The 17,172-nt window shown below is 40.6% G+C and overlaps 1 protein-coding gene across 11 annotated transcripts in view; it reads left to right on the forward strand.

The window, feature by feature from the left end:
* KALRN (kalirin RhoGEF kinase) overlaps nt 1-17,172 on the forward strand; it is a 464,736-nt gene that overhangs the window by 244,651 nt on the left and 202,913 nt on the right. For all 11 annotated transcript variants that reach the window (XR_010440959.1, XR_010440958.1, XM_064717937.1 and 8 more), the window contains exon 11: nt 5,282-5,404. Coding sequence is in view for 9 of the 11 variants with exons in the window: in XM_064717937.1 (XP_064574007.1) it covers nt 5,282-5,404 (123 nt within the window). In the remaining 2 variants the exon portion in view is untranslated. The remainder of the gene's footprint in view (nt 1-5,281; nt 5,405-17,172) is intronic.

The raw sequence follows: 17,172 nt of genomic DNA on the forward strand, positions 1-17,172 counted from the left end.
AGCTCTGTTCACTCAATTCCACCTTAAAACAAACAAAAAACCCAAAAAACCCCTCTGAAACCTCAGGTTGCTTGTCTGGTGATAGTGGACAACACCATGTCTTAAGACAGTTTGAAATTAGTGACTATTTTTACTTAGAGTCTGAGCTGAATTAAATACAGAAGAACTTGGTAGGCTGGTTATATTATTTTCTGAAGACAAATTAGTCATTGCTGCATGGGCAGATCAAGCTATGGTATTTCAGGATTTATAGGTATACATTCAGCTATTAGGCATTTGTACCTGAGTGGTTTTGGAGCAGCTTGCACCTGATTTTAAAGCCTTGCCTTTCAATGGATTGCCTGTTCCCTTTTGTACAGCTGCCACTACATTGCTTATTATTTATAATATTTCAGAATGTTCCTTCAGTGGAAAAGGTTCCTAGAATCCCCAACCAAATTTAGAACCACATAGAGGCTGCAAAAACTTAAAGTGGAAGGCAGCTTCCACTTTTTCTGTCAGTCGTGCTTGTTTCAACTGCAAATGTAATTAATGTCATTTTAGAAAAGTGAATGGAGGCAGGGACATTGAGTAATTTGCTCAACTGCCATGCTGGGCATTGAACCAAATCACTCCAATTCCAGTCTACTTTTGATGTGAAATCCTTGTTGCTTTCTACTTTTTTTCTTGAAACTCTTCCATGATTTGGCATGTTTGACCAGAGGCAGTGGGCAGAAAAAGGCCCTGTTCCCTCCCAGAGCTCTGCATTAGCAAGGCTCTACCTGGCCACGGGGACTGCTTCAACCTGTGCACTGCAACCTATGAACTACACATGTTCACTCATTGCTATATGGAAAATAGAACATGGGGTTGACATGTGTGTCCAGAGGCTCAGATCCTGCTGGATGCACAATTAGTTCCTGCTTCTTAACTTGACACATGTGGGGTCTTTGATCCATGTTTGCTGAAGGCAGTTGAAATTTCACTGTGGCTTTTGGTGGGAACAAGATCTGAGTTTTAGAGTCAGATATAGATGCCTCTGGAAATAAAAATCATTTTGTGGAAGCCAAAGTTGATGTTTCTGGTTTAAACATGAGGTGTGATCCCCATCTTTAAAAGGTTTTGTAACAATATTTTATTGTGCCACCAACATAAATTTATAATGAAGAAGTGAAAAAGGGAGTTTTTATTAGGAAACAGAAACCACAGATGAGAATGGCTGAGTTCTGAGTTTTGTTTTGGGTTCTATTATAAACTATTAATAATAGCAGGAAAAGCCAGAGGATAAGTTCCTTTGTATTTCAGTGTATTTTCTCAGCTAGACCTTTACTTGACATTACCCTGCTGTGACAGGGCCAGGGATAATAGGGAAAAGGAATCTATTTTCAGCAATGATTTGGAACACAAAAAGAAACTGATTTAAATCAGACTGTGTCTGCGTTTTATTCATTACAGAGGATTAGTATTTCTTAAGTCTCCTTGAGTTGTTGTGAGTTAGGGGGGATTTTTCATTTTGTTTTTCTTCTGATTCTCAGTGTTTGTTCTGCCTTCCCTGGTGCTGTTGCTGACACCAAGTTCTCCTGGAGGGCCTGGTAGCAGGCCAGGGGTTGGGCTGGCCATGCCATCCTGCACAGAACAGCATTATCCACTAGATGGAATTCCAGTGGATAGAAGTTGGCAATCCCACACTGGCTGCTGCCTCTCCTCACAGTCAGCGGTCTCCCTGGCAAATGTGCCAAGTATCTCTTAAAGGCACTTTTTCCTCCCAATAAAGGAGTGGTTCGTGGGTGACCTGAGAGCACATCTTTTTTTTGAGCTGTGTTGCTCATAAATGCATATATGATGTGTAGCTTCTAGTTCTGCTAGAAGAAAATGAAGTATCAAGAGATTCTGTCTTGTATTTGCAAAATCTGGTACATCCAGTAAGTATTACTAACTAGGCTTGTACAATTTTGAAGGGCTTTGATAGAAAAGATTGGATTTTGTTGCTGTGCAGTGGAACAAAACATTTGTAATAAGCTTTGGATGTAAAGTATGATCTGAAACATGAACCTTTGAAATGCATTTCTTGGTTACAAAAAGCAGGCTTGGCAAAGGCAGAGCTTCTGGAATAGGAGTTTCAGACATGCAGGGCCTTCGATCTACTGAGTATTCATAACAGCCGCTACAGGAAAGTAAAGATAAGGTTTCATTCTTGTGAATTTTGAAGTGCCTTATGAATTCCTAGTATCTCATCAGAATTTAGTTAGCTCATAATGCCTCAAGAGCAAGCAAGAAAGTGCTCATAGTGGCAGCTTGATACTGCCTGGCTTCCTTTCACCGCACAATTTTAGAGGCTTTGTCCATGTGTTTAAAGTTAGGCAATGCTTATGCACCTATGTGAAATGGGGCCTCATTTAAAGCTGAATAAATTAGGTGGAATTGCTCTGGAATTTATTACAACTCTGTTACCAAAGAGTTAAACTAACCCCTTTGAGGTCAAGATCTGACTCTCAATTGCTTGAAGTGTAAAATGGTATAATTTATTTTCAGTTTTCAGAATAACCTTTTTTTAAGAGTCACTATGGCAACAACAGTGGTAACAGGGTAACAAAGATTAATGATTCCCTTGGCACTTCAGTGGGTCACCCACTCAGGATCAGTGGGGCTGTTGGACATGGCCTGGGCCAAATGCAGAAGTTGGGGTGTTCTGTCACCGCTGGTACCGCGCACTGTGTCGGTGTCTCCAGCTCAACCTTCTCATCTCTTCCTGTTGCACAGGACAGGGGTCAGGGACTGCTGAGTTTGGGCATCCCTCAGTGTTCAGGCTGCCTGGGACAGTCTGGAGCCACCAGCCCTGGAGGTATTCAAAAGACATGCAGAATCTTAGGGACCTGGTTTCGTGGCTTGGCAGCGCTGGGTTGGAGTCAAGGATCTTCAAGTTCTTTTCCAACTTTAAAGATACTTTGATTATTACCAAAGTCATCCTTATTTCATCTTCATTTATTTCTGCTAAAAGAAACACAGTTTAAAAGATGTGAAAATCCAGAAGTTTTTCGACTAACTTTAAGGACAGATATAGTTCCTTAAAGTAATAGATTTACTATTCCTTTGACATTTTGTGTTCATGTAAAATGGGTGCAGATCAAGAGAATTTACTGGGAAAGAATTGGTTCCCAAGGAGATTTTGACTTAAATTGGATAAAGTTATGAGATGTTTCTTAATTTTCACATTTTCTGATTAGGAAAGATACCTACAGAAAGAGACTTCATTTTCAAAGTGCTGCCTTGAAATGTCTGTTTTTCCTTTTAAAATAGAGCCCTGTTGATTTTATTATTTAAAAATTAAATTAACTTTTAAAAAGTTTTTAAAAGACTTGACCTTAACTTCACTAATGTAATCATCTTGCCATATTCCCATCATACAAATTAGCCTAGAGGAAGAGCAATTATCATCCCAGAACTTGGCTAAATTATTGCCTGATTGCTTCTTCAACCTCTTCCTTCTCAAACCATTCTTCCATCCCTTTCTTCCCATGTTTTCCTAGGGTATCCCATACAAACTATCATCATTCCCTGCCAGTCGACTCTCAAGTGTGTTTTTCCCTGATCTTGCCTGGGCAGGATTTGCTTTCCCAGTTTAGTTGTGCTGTAGGTAGAGTTTGATCCTCAGCAAAAAAGAGTGTGGAAAGGGCTCTGGAAGTGGCTCTCTTCAAATTCCTCCTTCCCAATGCTCTGCTCAAATGAAACCCATCTGAATTGCCACTATTATGATTTTAACAGTTACACAGATCATTCTACAGGGACAGTTAGGGCTATTCTTCCTCCAGGTAGCATTTTGAATCTTGTGCTTAGCCAGCCATATAATGACTGTAATAGCTGGCACAGTCAGCCTGCTGTAGCTGTACTGAGTTTTATTTCATTTTCTCCATGACCTGGGTTTGCTGCTTATTTTGTTGGGTGTGTAATTGTGCCCTTGAGGAGATAAGGAGACAGGACATGCACATCGTAATAGAAAATAATGTTTCCATCAATGTTGATCTTAAACTAGTGAAATAAAAATAATTTTAAAAAAGGAGATATTAACATGCTATAGCTACCCCAGTGAACAGAAACAGCTTTTAACAGAACAGAATAGTTCTTTTCATTCCAAAGGACTCATGAGTTACAGTCCTTTCCTAGCTAGAATAAAATACAGCTTGGCAATAAAGCACAATTAGGAAATCTGAAGATTTAATTTAGAAAACACTCCTAACTGCAGTTTTAATGGCATCTTCAAGCTTCTTAAGTTTTTAAGGGATAATTAAATTATTTCAACTAAGTCACTGTAACTTTAATGTCTACCTGTATCTCAGGATGTTAATTTTTGGCAGTAGAGTAAATTACACAGTCTGTGCTCTCAATTAAAATGTTAAATGTTTATCTTGAATTATTACACAGTTATTCTAGTTCTAAAGACTTTTCGTTTCTTCAGGGTAAGGGAGAGTTTCTCCAAATATGCTGACACATACATGTTTACAATTCTGGTGATTTCAGCTTTGACTGGGACCTTTCAGAGTTCTTCCTGCATTTGCCACAGACTGACTGCTTAATATTTCTCATTGTTTGCACGGCAGATTAAGTGCTTTGTGTCCACACAGATTTATATTTATGTTGTTTCTTTATTCACTCTGTTATTCCATATCTCAGCTTTTTAAAGAGCCAGCTTTCTTGTCTTTTATGATGGAAACAAAAATGCGATATTTCTCTATGCTTGCAGATTATTGTGAGTTTATTAGGTCCAAGTGCATTATATACAAAAAAAAAATTATCTTTATTAGCATCTCAGTAAATGCTGAGGCTTCTTTTGTTAATTAGGCCTATCAGGTTATCAGAGCCTCATAACAACATCTGGTCTTTTGCCAATTTCCTGGGACAACTCAGGAATGAGTTTCACACTGAGATGTGAAATCAGCGGTTGCTGTCTTGCAGTTTACACAAGCTCATCAGAGGAGGGTATTTCTTGTAAAAGATTCCAGATTTCTGATTCCCTTTCCCCAAAAGTCATCTATGTGAAAGTAAATATTTAATATCTGCCAGACTCCAATAACTAAGCTAGACCTCAAAATAAATTGAATAACAAAAATTCAATAAACCTAATTTAGCAGTAGCATCCATGAACATTTATCTTCTCTCCAGTTAGAATGGATTTTGACAGAGCTGCTTGTGCTCACCCATAGCAAGCACAAGGCATTCCTCTGCAGCTCTTCCGTCCTCTCCCTCACAGGGTTTCTCTGTGCTGCTGAGGCAGGAGAGGTAACTGGATGTTCTTCTTTTCTGGCAGGTCCTGGACTGGATTGAAAACCACGGGGAAGCGTTTCTGAGCAAACACACAGGAGTGGGGAAGTCTCTACACAGAGCACGAGCACTGCAGAAGAGACATGATGATTTTGAGGAGGTAGCACAGGTAAGAGTCTGAACCAGACACCTCTGCTGGCTTGATTTTTGTTGCCCCTTTTGCATATTCAGAAAAAGCTGTCACTGTTTTGGTGATACACACTTCTGCTGCTCTCTCCAATGGTTTGGAGCTGCCCAGGGTCCTGTCTCCAAGGTCTGGAAGTCAGCATGCACACTGCAGGACTTACAATCAGAAAATCATCACACTGGGTCATGAAAGGTCTCAAAGGCCATGAGAAATCACAAGCAGCTTACAGGAAAGTAGCACTTTCTGTTGGGACATAGAGGAGAATGGTTATGAGTGAGAGTGATGGAAAAATCAATCCTAACTCCTGGGTGGAGACTGAGGGCCTTGAGCATAAGCAGGGGAGCGGCTGTCAATTAGCAGGGGAAACACCAGAGTTTGCAGTAAGGGCAAGTACCCTTCCCATCCTTCAGTGCATTGTGTGGAAGGGATTTTTTCGTTTGGACTAAGAGGCAATCATTACAGGTAGAAATTATTATTGTTATTATTATTAATTTTCCTCCTAGAACACTGTAAACAAGATTTTTCCAGGAATTTGGTATGAAGCTAAAATCTTACAACTATTCCTCAAAGTGGAATCATAGTAGATGAATAAACATACATCCTGTCCTTATTTATAGAATTTAAAAGAAAGAGGACCTTTTGTAAGTTCTTCCATGGATTCAGTAGATTTTTTTTCCCCTAAGTATCCATGGTCAGAAATCACCCAGTCTCAGCTCTGACTGTCAGATCATGTTACACCTATTTGGGGTAGATTTGAAACATCTATTATCTGTAACTGATAATCTGTAAAGGTACTTCTCCTTTGGGTGTTTTGGATAAATTCCTGATTGATCCATGTAAAGCAGAATGTATCAGATGCTTTGTCCCCCTGATACACACAGGGCAGGTTATTGCTCAAATGTTTCAATGTGGCATAAGATAAAAATTTACTAGAATTTAGTTTTGGTTTTCTGCAAAACATTTCCCATGTGTTCCCATGTGCTGGCCTAGTTTAGTTCAAGATATTTCCAGTAATAGGGACATACCTCTTTCACTGTTTCCTCAGGGAAAATATTTCACTGCCTGATGGCAGCTACTGACGAGATTTTTTTTCTCCTTTCCCTTATATTGCAATTATATTTCTGTCATTCTCCTTCTTTATTATTATTATTCCCTTGTTTTTATCCCTGTAGTCTTATTTATCTCCCCTAAGGGGATAAATCCCAAGAAACTGGATGAATTAACAATCCTGAAATATCTGTAGAATGTTGTCTTGTTTTCTCCTATGTGCCTCTCAACCATGTTCAACATATTTAATTCTGCTAATATTCTTATTCACCAATCCCAATTCCTATCTATGTTGTTGGAAATTTAAATTACCAACATCCTTCTTTTCATTAGGTGTTCAGCTCTTGATGGAACATCCCATTGCTTGCCTTGCTAATGAATTTCAGTGTTACCATTCAGCTGTGATGGGAAATCCTTAAATACCTTTCACAAATCTCACAGCCTGAAAGCAGCAGCTCTGCACTGGGTTTCTAAAATTTCATGGAACCACCTGTGGAATTAGGATTTCTGGTAATAGGCTTGAATTTCTAAAAACTTAAATTTCTGCAAATTTACTAAAATGGATTTTAGGCTGGAGGTTGCAAAGCATGGTTCTGCAAGGCCTCATCCAGAAGCACAAGTTACTGTTAGTTTTCATCCTAAAATCAATATTAGGGTTCTTTCCAGAATGAGTGCTCAAGTCAGCTGTTACTAGGCTAGCAAATGAAAATTAGGATCATGTAATGTACAGGAGCTGAAACGAGGTGATGATTTGATGTCTTTTGTGTCATTACTATTTTATAAATCCCCCTCCTCTGATACATTATCTTCATAATTCCCATTACATCTCACATTTTCTGGATCATAGTATGTTTTTCTACCTCCTCTCTGAGTACTTCTTAACTAGAGATGTAGGAAACAAATTAAGAACAGGTGAGAAGAGACAGAAAAATTACAGAGTCCTGATAGTAGAGGTGAGAGCAAGCCATGGAATTGTCTGCACATGGAAACAGCAGCAGCTCATTAAGGCTTGCTCCATGGGATGATGGAATTGGGAGATCCATCCCCTCATCAGGGCTGAGGAACCTTACAGTGTGCAGTTGGCACCTGTAGGTGCTAGGGTAAGTCAGAATATAATTACTTTGCTGAAGAGTTTTCTAACCTCCCTGTTAGGCCTCCTTCTCTACCACTTCAGCACATCTCTCTGAGCATGATTTCAGACACATTTCCTTTCACTTCCCAAGGTCAAATTCAGAGCAAATCAATCTTGTTCACTGGGTGACCACATGTGCTCAAGTGTAGGTGGGTGTCTCAAAGGGGGATGCAGAGGAAAGAAAAAAGTGTAATTTCTGAAGTTATAGAACCTCTTGGGTTCCTCTGAATCAGACTCATTTACAGCTGATGGGTAGAATCACTGAGCAGCCCATTGCTCTGCCTGGACTGTTGTGAACATGAAGTTTATGGTGCATCCTAATTACAAATAATTGACACAAGTTGAACCTGGTCCCTTCCCAACAGCTTTGACAGGAACACTTTGCTCTGGTGCATTCACATGAGGATATCATTGCTAATTTATGAGGCCTGTCTGCAGTGTGACACAGGAATGTGGTGCTGGCAAATGGACATGGGGACACACAGTGAGGGGAAGTGAAAGGAATCTCAGGCTTTATCTGAGCTCAAGGACTTGAGAATTCAACACTCTCTGCTTTGGACAGAGTAATAGTGAGGGTAAGAGGAGAGTCCATAAATTTATCACACCTGGAATTCTATTGCAGAAGCTTCTAGTGGGGTTGATTTTACAGCTGGGAATCAATTTCCTCTCTACTTGGATTATGACCAATTTTTATTCTTCCCAACTCCTTTCTTGATGTTTAACACTTTACAGTTGGTTGGAAATTAATTCTAACTTTAAATATTTGTTATTTTTCTCAAGCTAGCAGACATCTTTTCCATAGCTAGGGTGAATAACTGGCAGGACTTTTTCCCAATATAACCATGTACTAAAGCAGCCACCACCCTAAAAAAGCTGTTGATCTGCCTATTCCCCTCATCATGATGTTAATTACTAGCTTTAATAGTAATAAAAATGGTTATGATTGCTTTTCTTTAAAAAAAATAAAATATATATAAAGTGTTGTCCTAACACACTTGGTGATTTTGACAATATAAGGAATAGAATTTTCTATTGGCAGTTCTCTGATAAAAGTGCTTAGCCTGCCATACAGTATAAATTTATTCTCAAAAATCCACTTTCTTTGGCTCTGACATATTTGTTCTTATCTCTTGGTGTTTCAGGAGGGCATTTGCAAAGGTCAGATTAGAAGCAATTTTCAGGAATCTTCTTGACATTTTTAACAGGGGGCAAAACATTCCTAGTTTTGCCTTGCTGTGTGTAAACCAGAGTCTTGTGTCTGGCATTGCAGTGCTGAGAAATGCTGTGATTGACTGACCTGCCATGGCACTAGATTGAGAGGTGGAACATGCTCCCTCTATGTCTGATTAGAAACTGCAGATTGATAAATCTGGATGTAATGATTCAATCAGGCATGGCCCAAATAGATCACATTCCTGCATACAGCTGTGCTCAGAAAATGTCAGTGATTTTACAGCACTGTGTTGTGGGCAATAGGAAATGTAATTTGGGGTCTCTTTCTCTCATAACTGCTGTTTAGACAAAGCTCTGGCAATTTTTCTGACTGTATTTATACTACATGGAATGCACAGATGGCAAATGTTTGAATTTGGATTAAAAAGCCTGAGCTCCTGGGAGGGAGGTTGTTATCTTGTGCATACCTGTAACTGTTTCTCAGTCAGTGCTGGTTCTGTTTGCAGGCTGCCTCTGTGAAAGTGCCAGCCTGGGCACAGCACACTGCCTGCCATGCACTGAGGTTTTGTAGCCAGGCATTATCAAGACATCACCAAAGGAATATGGCTCTGGATGTAGCTACAGTGTTCCAGTGATGGCCTCCTTGCTTGGCTGGAATTATTGTTTGCAAATCAGATAACTGTAGTCCAGCCAGTTAGGGTTGCAAATCAAGAGATAATTTCCTTTTAGGCTCTGCAACTTTTCCTTATTCAGTGATTTTATCCTGAGAACAGCATGCCTTCCAGCTGGAAAAGTCTCCCAACATTTCAGCACTATGTAGCTGAACTGCACGTGTTGGAAGCGTTTATCCTGTCCCCATTGTCCTTTTCCTCTCTTCCGGCAGTCCTGGCAATCAGAGGTTCAGGTGCCTTCTGAGCATCCTCCCCTGCTCACAGAGAGCCTTGCTGCCATCGTGCTGCTCAGAATTAGGAAATGCCATGGGAAGCTGCTCTGACAATCCCTGGCATTCCTCTGCCACAGGTCTGAGTGGTTTTGTGAACAGTCTGAAAGGAGCATTTCTGTAGCCTCTCTGCCTTTAGGAGCTTTTCCCTCAGAGGTGCAGTTGGGATTCCCTGTGGCTCGGGTTTATCCCCGTTCCGGCCGGGAGCCAGTGCGGATCTCCACCTGCAGATGGCACTCGCAATGCGCTGCAGAGCCTGGAGCCTAATGGCAAACAGAGCCGCTGTTTCTCATCCAAGCTAACCAAACACTGTCTCGCAGTGAAATGAAACAGAAGTGGAAGCTGGCTCACTCCCCGTCCCATGGTGTTCTCCCACCCCTGCCAAAACCCACGATGTTCAAGGTCACCCAGAAAAACAACCCCCCTAATATTTTTTTTTTTAAATGCGAAGCTGGGCGGTCCATGGTTTAAGTCAAGGTGATGCTTGTCATCTGTGTTTGTGGGATAAGCTGCTCTCAGATCTTTGGAGCTGTTCTCAAAGCTCTTGGGCCACATTAAGCTCACAGCTACAACTGGGTTTGCATTTAGTACCTCTGTGTGTGTGTTTACATGCGATAGTTGGTGTGTTTTTCATGGTAATCCAAAGGCACTGATGTTTACAAGGTGAAATATCACAACAAAGCACATGTTCTGAACAGCCTTGGCTCAAAATTATCAAACACAGCAAGAAGGTTGACTAGAGGCTGAGTGTGGCCATCAGAGTTCATGGGGTTTGTCCAGTGCAGAAGCTCTTGGTTCAGGCCTTGTGTCTAGCACAGATTTGAGGTAGGTACAAGGCTGGATCCTCTATTCCTGACTTTGAAAATTTATGAGATCCATTTTGCCTAGGCATAAATGCAGTGCAGCAGACTCTTGAATTATTGCAAAGAAGAAGAGCCAGACAAAATGTGAGAAAAATGCTGGACTTTGCACTCTGGCATTTGGGAAACCATTCAGTGTTCCTGTTCTTGGGTGTCTGTGCTTGTCTTCCTCCAAGACAGCTTTGGAAGATGATGATTAAACACCTGAACACTGGCTTTGTGCCATCAAAATTAACCTTTGTGTACATGCACAGCTCCTTTAAGATTCAGTTCTTCCTTTTATTCATCTCAGGGAGGTAAATGTATTTTCTACAAGTGAAGGCTTTTGGCAGAGACCTTGAAAGCCAAAGGCCTGAATCAGCTATAAGAAATCAAAGCTCTGATGATGTTCTTCATCTAACAAACAATTTGTTCTCCAATACTCTTTTCTAGAGTATTCCCTTCCTTCACTGTGCTGTTCCTAAAATACTGGCAGTTCAGAGTTTTTTAAAAGCCCTTGCAGATAAACAGAATTTTAGGTGCAAATATGTTGAAAAAATACAGTTATGTTGTCATGTGAAATATCCAGAGGATCCAGTAAGAAATTTTGCAGGTAAAAATAGTATTCTGTGACCTCTCAGTCCCACGTAGTTTTACTTAAACTCCTTTAAAACTATGTGTGGTAATGGAATAGTCAGGCCAAAGCTGAATAGCAAACAGCTACTTGTTTGGCCTTCAGGATAAAAACCCAGTGCTTTCCCATACAAATTCCAGCTCTGTTGGATGTCGTTGTTCTAAAGTTTGGCATGAAGTTCAGTACTGATGTAAAACAGCTAGGAATAAATTAAGAGTCCATGTTGATAATGAGCACTTAGGAAGCATTGTCCTAGGGTGGGTTTTTAAATTTTTATTTTGTTTCAATTTTTACGAATTTATAACCTGTCTGGTTGTTGAAAGGAGTAGCCTGCTGGGCATACTGGGTTTTTCCCTTTGGGTTGAGTGACTAAAATCCTATGAAGGATGAAATATTAAGCCAAAAGAGGGAGAAGCAGACAATTAAACCTGGTGAGAAATATGCTCAAAGTTGGCAATAACTGTACTTTCAGTAATACCAAATCTTTTTTAAAATAACAAAAGCATGAGACAGGCAACAAAAAATTATTCCTACTCTTATTTTCATCATCCTTTACAAGGCCATTAGCAAGTTCTGAAGCTATAATCTTCATTTTCCTGTTCACTTAATTTATGTAAATGTATTCACTTCTAGACAAAGAGGAAAAAATGTCCACTGGCAGCAGATTACACAGACCTTTGTACCATGGTGCAGGAGCTCCAGAGCTCTTGGTTTCTCCTTCTGGCTGCATCTGGCAGGCATAGACAGCAGAGAGCAGTGGAACTGCCAATACAAGGGCTGTCTGTGGAGGTTACCTGGCCCTGCTGGATCCAGAGGCTTCTAACAGCATCCCCAGGGGCTGGATAGTTTATCATGGGAGCTGTGGTACCACTCTGAGCATGAAGCCTCTGGGTGACTCAGGACCAATCTGCAGTGCAAGAGCAGAACTGAAATGGGTCTGCACAGCCTGGGCCAGGAGCCAGAAGGGATGGGAAGGGTTGGGCAGATTGCCTGGCTCAGATGTGAGGCTGTGGGGACTGGACTGCCACACCTAAGTCATAGCAGGGCGTGTGAGATGTGTTTTCCCTGAGGAGGTGTGAAGGAAGGACTCCTCAGAGCACACTGTGGATCTCAGTCCCATGGAGACTCCGGTAGCAGCAGCCTGGCAAATCTTGTGGAAGCAATGGAGTTGAATTGGTGGCCAGTGGTACTCCATGATCTATTGGTAGTGGGGAATCTCTTTTTAGGCAGGCCCTATAATGACATAGAGATCTTCCTGGCAGTTGTGTGATGGGCTGTATCTATTATGCCATGTCTCTGAGTTTGCATTTCAGTGTATTTCTCCTCCAGCTCAAGGCGATTTTCTTTCCTATTTCTTCTCTTCCAAAATCACTTGACAGCTGGATCTTTTCATTAAACCTCCTGCAGCATGATTCACAATCTAAATGCTCCCTATAAAATCTTAAGTCTTGGCAACAAAGTGCATTTTTTTACAATTGCCAGGAGCTAGCTTCCTATCATTGGTTTATTTGGGTAGGTTTATTTTTGTGTCTTTAAAATATCATCCCTTAATTCCCTGTAAATGCATAATGCTGTTCCCATGGCAGAAAGGGAGACAATGAAGCTATTTAAGAAATATATATTTTTAATTCTGTAGGTTCTGGAAAACAGAATTTCTTTTGTGTGGTGAATTCTGAAATTTTTGAATTAATTTCTTTTTTTAATCAGAAGACAGGCAATGTTTCCAAAGAAGATAAATCCTGGAATTTGTTTTTTTTAAGGCTCAAAAGTTCTTAAAGAGATGACTGGAAAATTATAGCACTGATATGCTATACTTATATAAAACAAGTGCTGTAAATATATTCAATATGGTACTGATGTATCAACTGAATAAACCTAGAGCTGAAACAAAAGCTCTGACAATTTCGGTGAAATAAACCCACTCAAAAAAACCACTGCTGTTCTGTCTGACCTGTCTGTGTTGATGAAAACCATCATCATCTAAAGGCTTTTAAAACTTTCTGGTCATTTTTCTCTGTGCTCTTCTTATTGGCAGGTCAGTGGGTTATCAAACTGTACCTGATCGATTCCAGAAGATTAATTGCAGCAATGTCCAAGTGTCATTTGTAATGATGGTGGACTGGTACTCTTCAATTTCTTGCAGCTATTGATAATGGGAAGGCTCAGGGGGACAGGAGTGACACTGTGAATTGTATCAGCATTTTTACTTTGTGATTCTGTTCTAGTGCAGTAGAAGGAGCTGCCCCAGGCTGTGCTGCTGCCTCTGGGCCAGCCAGTGATAGCTTTAGGAGAATGGCACAACCAGTTATGACATTGCTGCCAATCACAAATATGCTGCTTTGCAGGCACTGGTAAAGAGGAAATTTGATGTAGATTAATCCAATATCGGGGATTTGTATGCAGTAACAGAGCAAAACAATTTTCAAGGACAGATTTTAAGTATTTGTTATCATTGTGCAAATTTTCAGGAAATAGACTGTGTTCCATTGATCACTCTGCTGCGCCAGATTTAGAACACAGTCACACTTCCAATTTCAGATACATTGTTTATAATTAACTTGTTCTGAAGAGTGGGGACTCCATTCTGATGGCTCTACACTTCAGAGAAGCTGCTTGCAGTGAGATTGTGCCTCTCTTATTTCCCTATCATGGATCCCTAATTGTCCAGATGAAGGATGTTCTCTTAGTCGCTCATGAGGTGTTTGAATTGTCTAAAAACTAGACCTGCATAATGACACTATTGCAGAGGTTTTATACTGATTACATATAGATTGAAAGTATTTAAACATCTTTTTATTGTATATAAACCTATTTTTAAAATTTACTTTCCTGTGGCAGTGTTCAGGTCTCAATTTCCCCTGTATAAAGACAGAGCAACCTCAGTGGATTTGCAGAGTACTTTTGGAATTACATTTGTGAATAGGGACAAAAAAATCCTAATGTGCATATAAATAATTCACTTGTTGATTCAGTGCTTGTAACCCAGCCATTAATATTGCCCTCCATAGCTGTGGTCTGTGAGGTCTGGTTTTGCATAACCAAATCCCAAGGAAGCACTGCTTTGTGTCACTGTGGAAAAGGCTTCTGGTGTGAGGCATTCAGGCACCTTTGTTTAGTGTCTGGTTCAGAGCACCACCAAATGCAGAAACACAGAGCTCTCTCCTGCTTTCCTGAGCTGGGGAGAGAAATTCTATGGTTGACATGAGAAAAGCAGGCAGAATCAGCCTTCTCCTGCCTCTGTGTTTGAAATGAAGCTTGTTTGGAGAGAAAGAAATTGCAGAATTTGCAAGAAGTCAGGAACTGAGACAAGAGGTGTCTCTGAACTGTCAGTGAGCATGTGCACACGTGTTAGTTTAGCATGACTGCCTGTTTTAGTATGCAGCTGATAGAATGGAAACCACTGCGTGCTCCAGAACAATAGCAATGGCTGCTGTTAATATACAACTCTCATTTTTACCAGGCTGTTTTTTCCAATTCATGAGATTTTGTCAGTGCTATTTTTTTTTTTCTGTGCAACATAGGTGAGTCTTTGTGACATTGGTGAAATCCCCAGCTTTGCAGCAAGCAGAATTCTGAGCCTGCTGTTGCCTTCTCTGGAGTAATGTCAAGGCTCAGTTCAGAAGTGCACAGTGTAAAAGGGTGGCTGTGACTCCTCAGGACCAGGGAATGGGATGTGCAGCCTTGGTGTTGAATGTGTCAGCTGCAGTGAGTGCACTGTGGGGTGGAATGAAGGGTGTTCCTGCTTGGGGAGGAGAGATGGCAGAGAGCACTGGGCTTTGGCTTCTGGCTCCTGGTTATTTTGCCAGCTGCCAAGATTTATGTTGACAGCCAGAGCTTGGATTTGTCAATGCCCACATATCAAAGTTGAGTGCAGGAAGGACTGGAAACCTGCAGTGCTCCACAGTGGGGAAGGGTCTGGTACCATCTGAGTCTTATTTTCGGTTATCTTCTTGGGTTTGTTTTAGGCTTAAAATAAACCTAATTGAAACATCTTATAAAAATCAAAGGTGGTTTTTGGGATTTGTTTCAGGCTTAAAATAGACCTTCTTGGGTTTGTTTTAGGCTTAAAATAGACCTAATTGAAACCTCTTAAAACCCAAAGGTAGGTGTTTGTTCCCACCAAAAAAAAGTGGCTCAGATAAATACTACCTAGTCAGGAATGCATTCAGACCATTTGTCCTTTGGAAAATAATAACCTTTTCTGACTCAAGGGGGAGAGCTGCTCCTCCCTGTTCCAGGCTCCTTCCCAAAGGATTCACAGCTTTATCTGTGCCACAGCACAGCCCCTCAGTGCACACTGAGTGCTGGGCTCTGCTCAGGCTTCACTGCTCTGTCGTGCACTGGAAACCAAAGAGGAGAGAAGCAGCCCCAGAGCACGGCCAGGGCTGTGCAGCCACGCTGAAATGCCAGTCATGAGTGTGCTCCCCCTTGGGGTGGGGAATTGGGTCACTAGGTCATTTAACCATTCAAATTTAGGTTTTTTTAATAGGCACATGTAAATGTGGGACAGGAAAAAAAAAAAAAGAGCACAGAGCAGAATCCGATTTGTGTGCTAACATCAGGATGTGAAAAAAGGAGATTATTTTGGGATGAGAATGCTGGGAGAAATGAGACTTGCTGTTTGGACCTGCTGGACATGCCTCCAGGGTGGGGTTTGGCAAAGGTACAGCAGGCAGAGAGAGATCAAAAGACAACTCAAAGAGAATTTCTCTGATCTTTGTTTTTGTCTCATGTCATGGCCAGTCTTATCCTTTGGGGGATGATTTGGGATTTTTGAAGGGGATTGGATAGGGAGAAGGAAGGACTCAGCAGCACTAAATAAAGAATACACTTGAAAGCTGTCAGGATTTTTTTAATAGTAAAGAATATGGCAGATGTTGACTATATATGAGCAGTATCTCATATGCCTGCAATATTCATGGAGATCTACTACTTGCCAGAAACCAGTATGTTTTATAGCATGAAAGTTTCTGGTGGGAATGCCTCTGTACCAGATCTCTCACTGTAAGTCATTATTAAGATATATTTATCTCAGATCATGTGTGGCCCCCTAATAAGAGCCAGAAATAAAACCTTGATATCTTTCTAAATCTTTGTTTTGCTTATGGATAAGCTGAACTGAATTTCATTCACACAGTAGAACACATTTTTATAGTGCACCCCATATGAGTGCTTTCTGGCCAACATGAAAAATGTTAGTTCCTGTCTGGAACTTTTCTGAAGTATAGGAATAAGTCTGGTATAAAATAAATTAAAAGGTCTGTTACTTCTAGGGTACTGAAACCTCCTTCAATTTTTCCTCAATATAAGTAGGCAATACTTCCTAGGTGTTACGGGAGATTTTAATATTTTGAAGTTTTAGGGAAGACAAAGCCTTTAGTCCATCCTGCTTTGGTGGCACCTCTGAAGAACTAATTTGATGGGCAAGCCATACAGGCAGTTCACATGTCAGGGAAGTAACGGTGGTGAAAAATTGGTTTATAAATCTAATGGGATTCAGAGAATGGTTTCTACTCATTTGAAACAAATTCCAATGTGTAAACCATGACAGAGAGACGAATTAATGTTGACAGGGAAGAGATTCTGAATCCAAAGGGACTCTCTTGCTGACCTGCTCCTAAAGTTGCTCAGCTAGAACAAGGAGGTGAAGGAAAAAGTTACTTCAATTTTAATTGAAGCTGGGGGAGACGGTTTTATTATTGTAGATAGCAGAGGGGCATTCTCCATGCAGTTATATGAGGTCCAGAGAGCAGGGGGATGGGGATGGATGTTATCTGAGTGGTGGGCAGGTGATGTGTTTCTTGTTGGCAGAGTATGTTGAGAAACTTCCTTTTGCCAAATGGAAATACCCAAATTGTGAACAGAAGTGTTGGTGTTTTATTCTAACTGTGTGTTTGTTTCTGGCAGGCAATGTATTGAATTGTGAGGTTTATTCTAGAAAGAAATTGATTTTTTTTTTTTTAAGTGATGAATTTTAAAGTGATT

The sequence above is a fragment of the Zonotrichia leucophrys genome, chromosome 7, assembly GCF_028769735.1.
Source record: "Zonotrichia leucophrys gambelii isolate GWCS_2022_RI chromosome 7, RI_Zleu_2.0, whole genome shotgun sequence".
NCBI lineage: Eukaryota > Metazoa > Chordata > Aves > Passeriformes > Passerellidae > Zonotrichia > Zonotrichia leucophrys.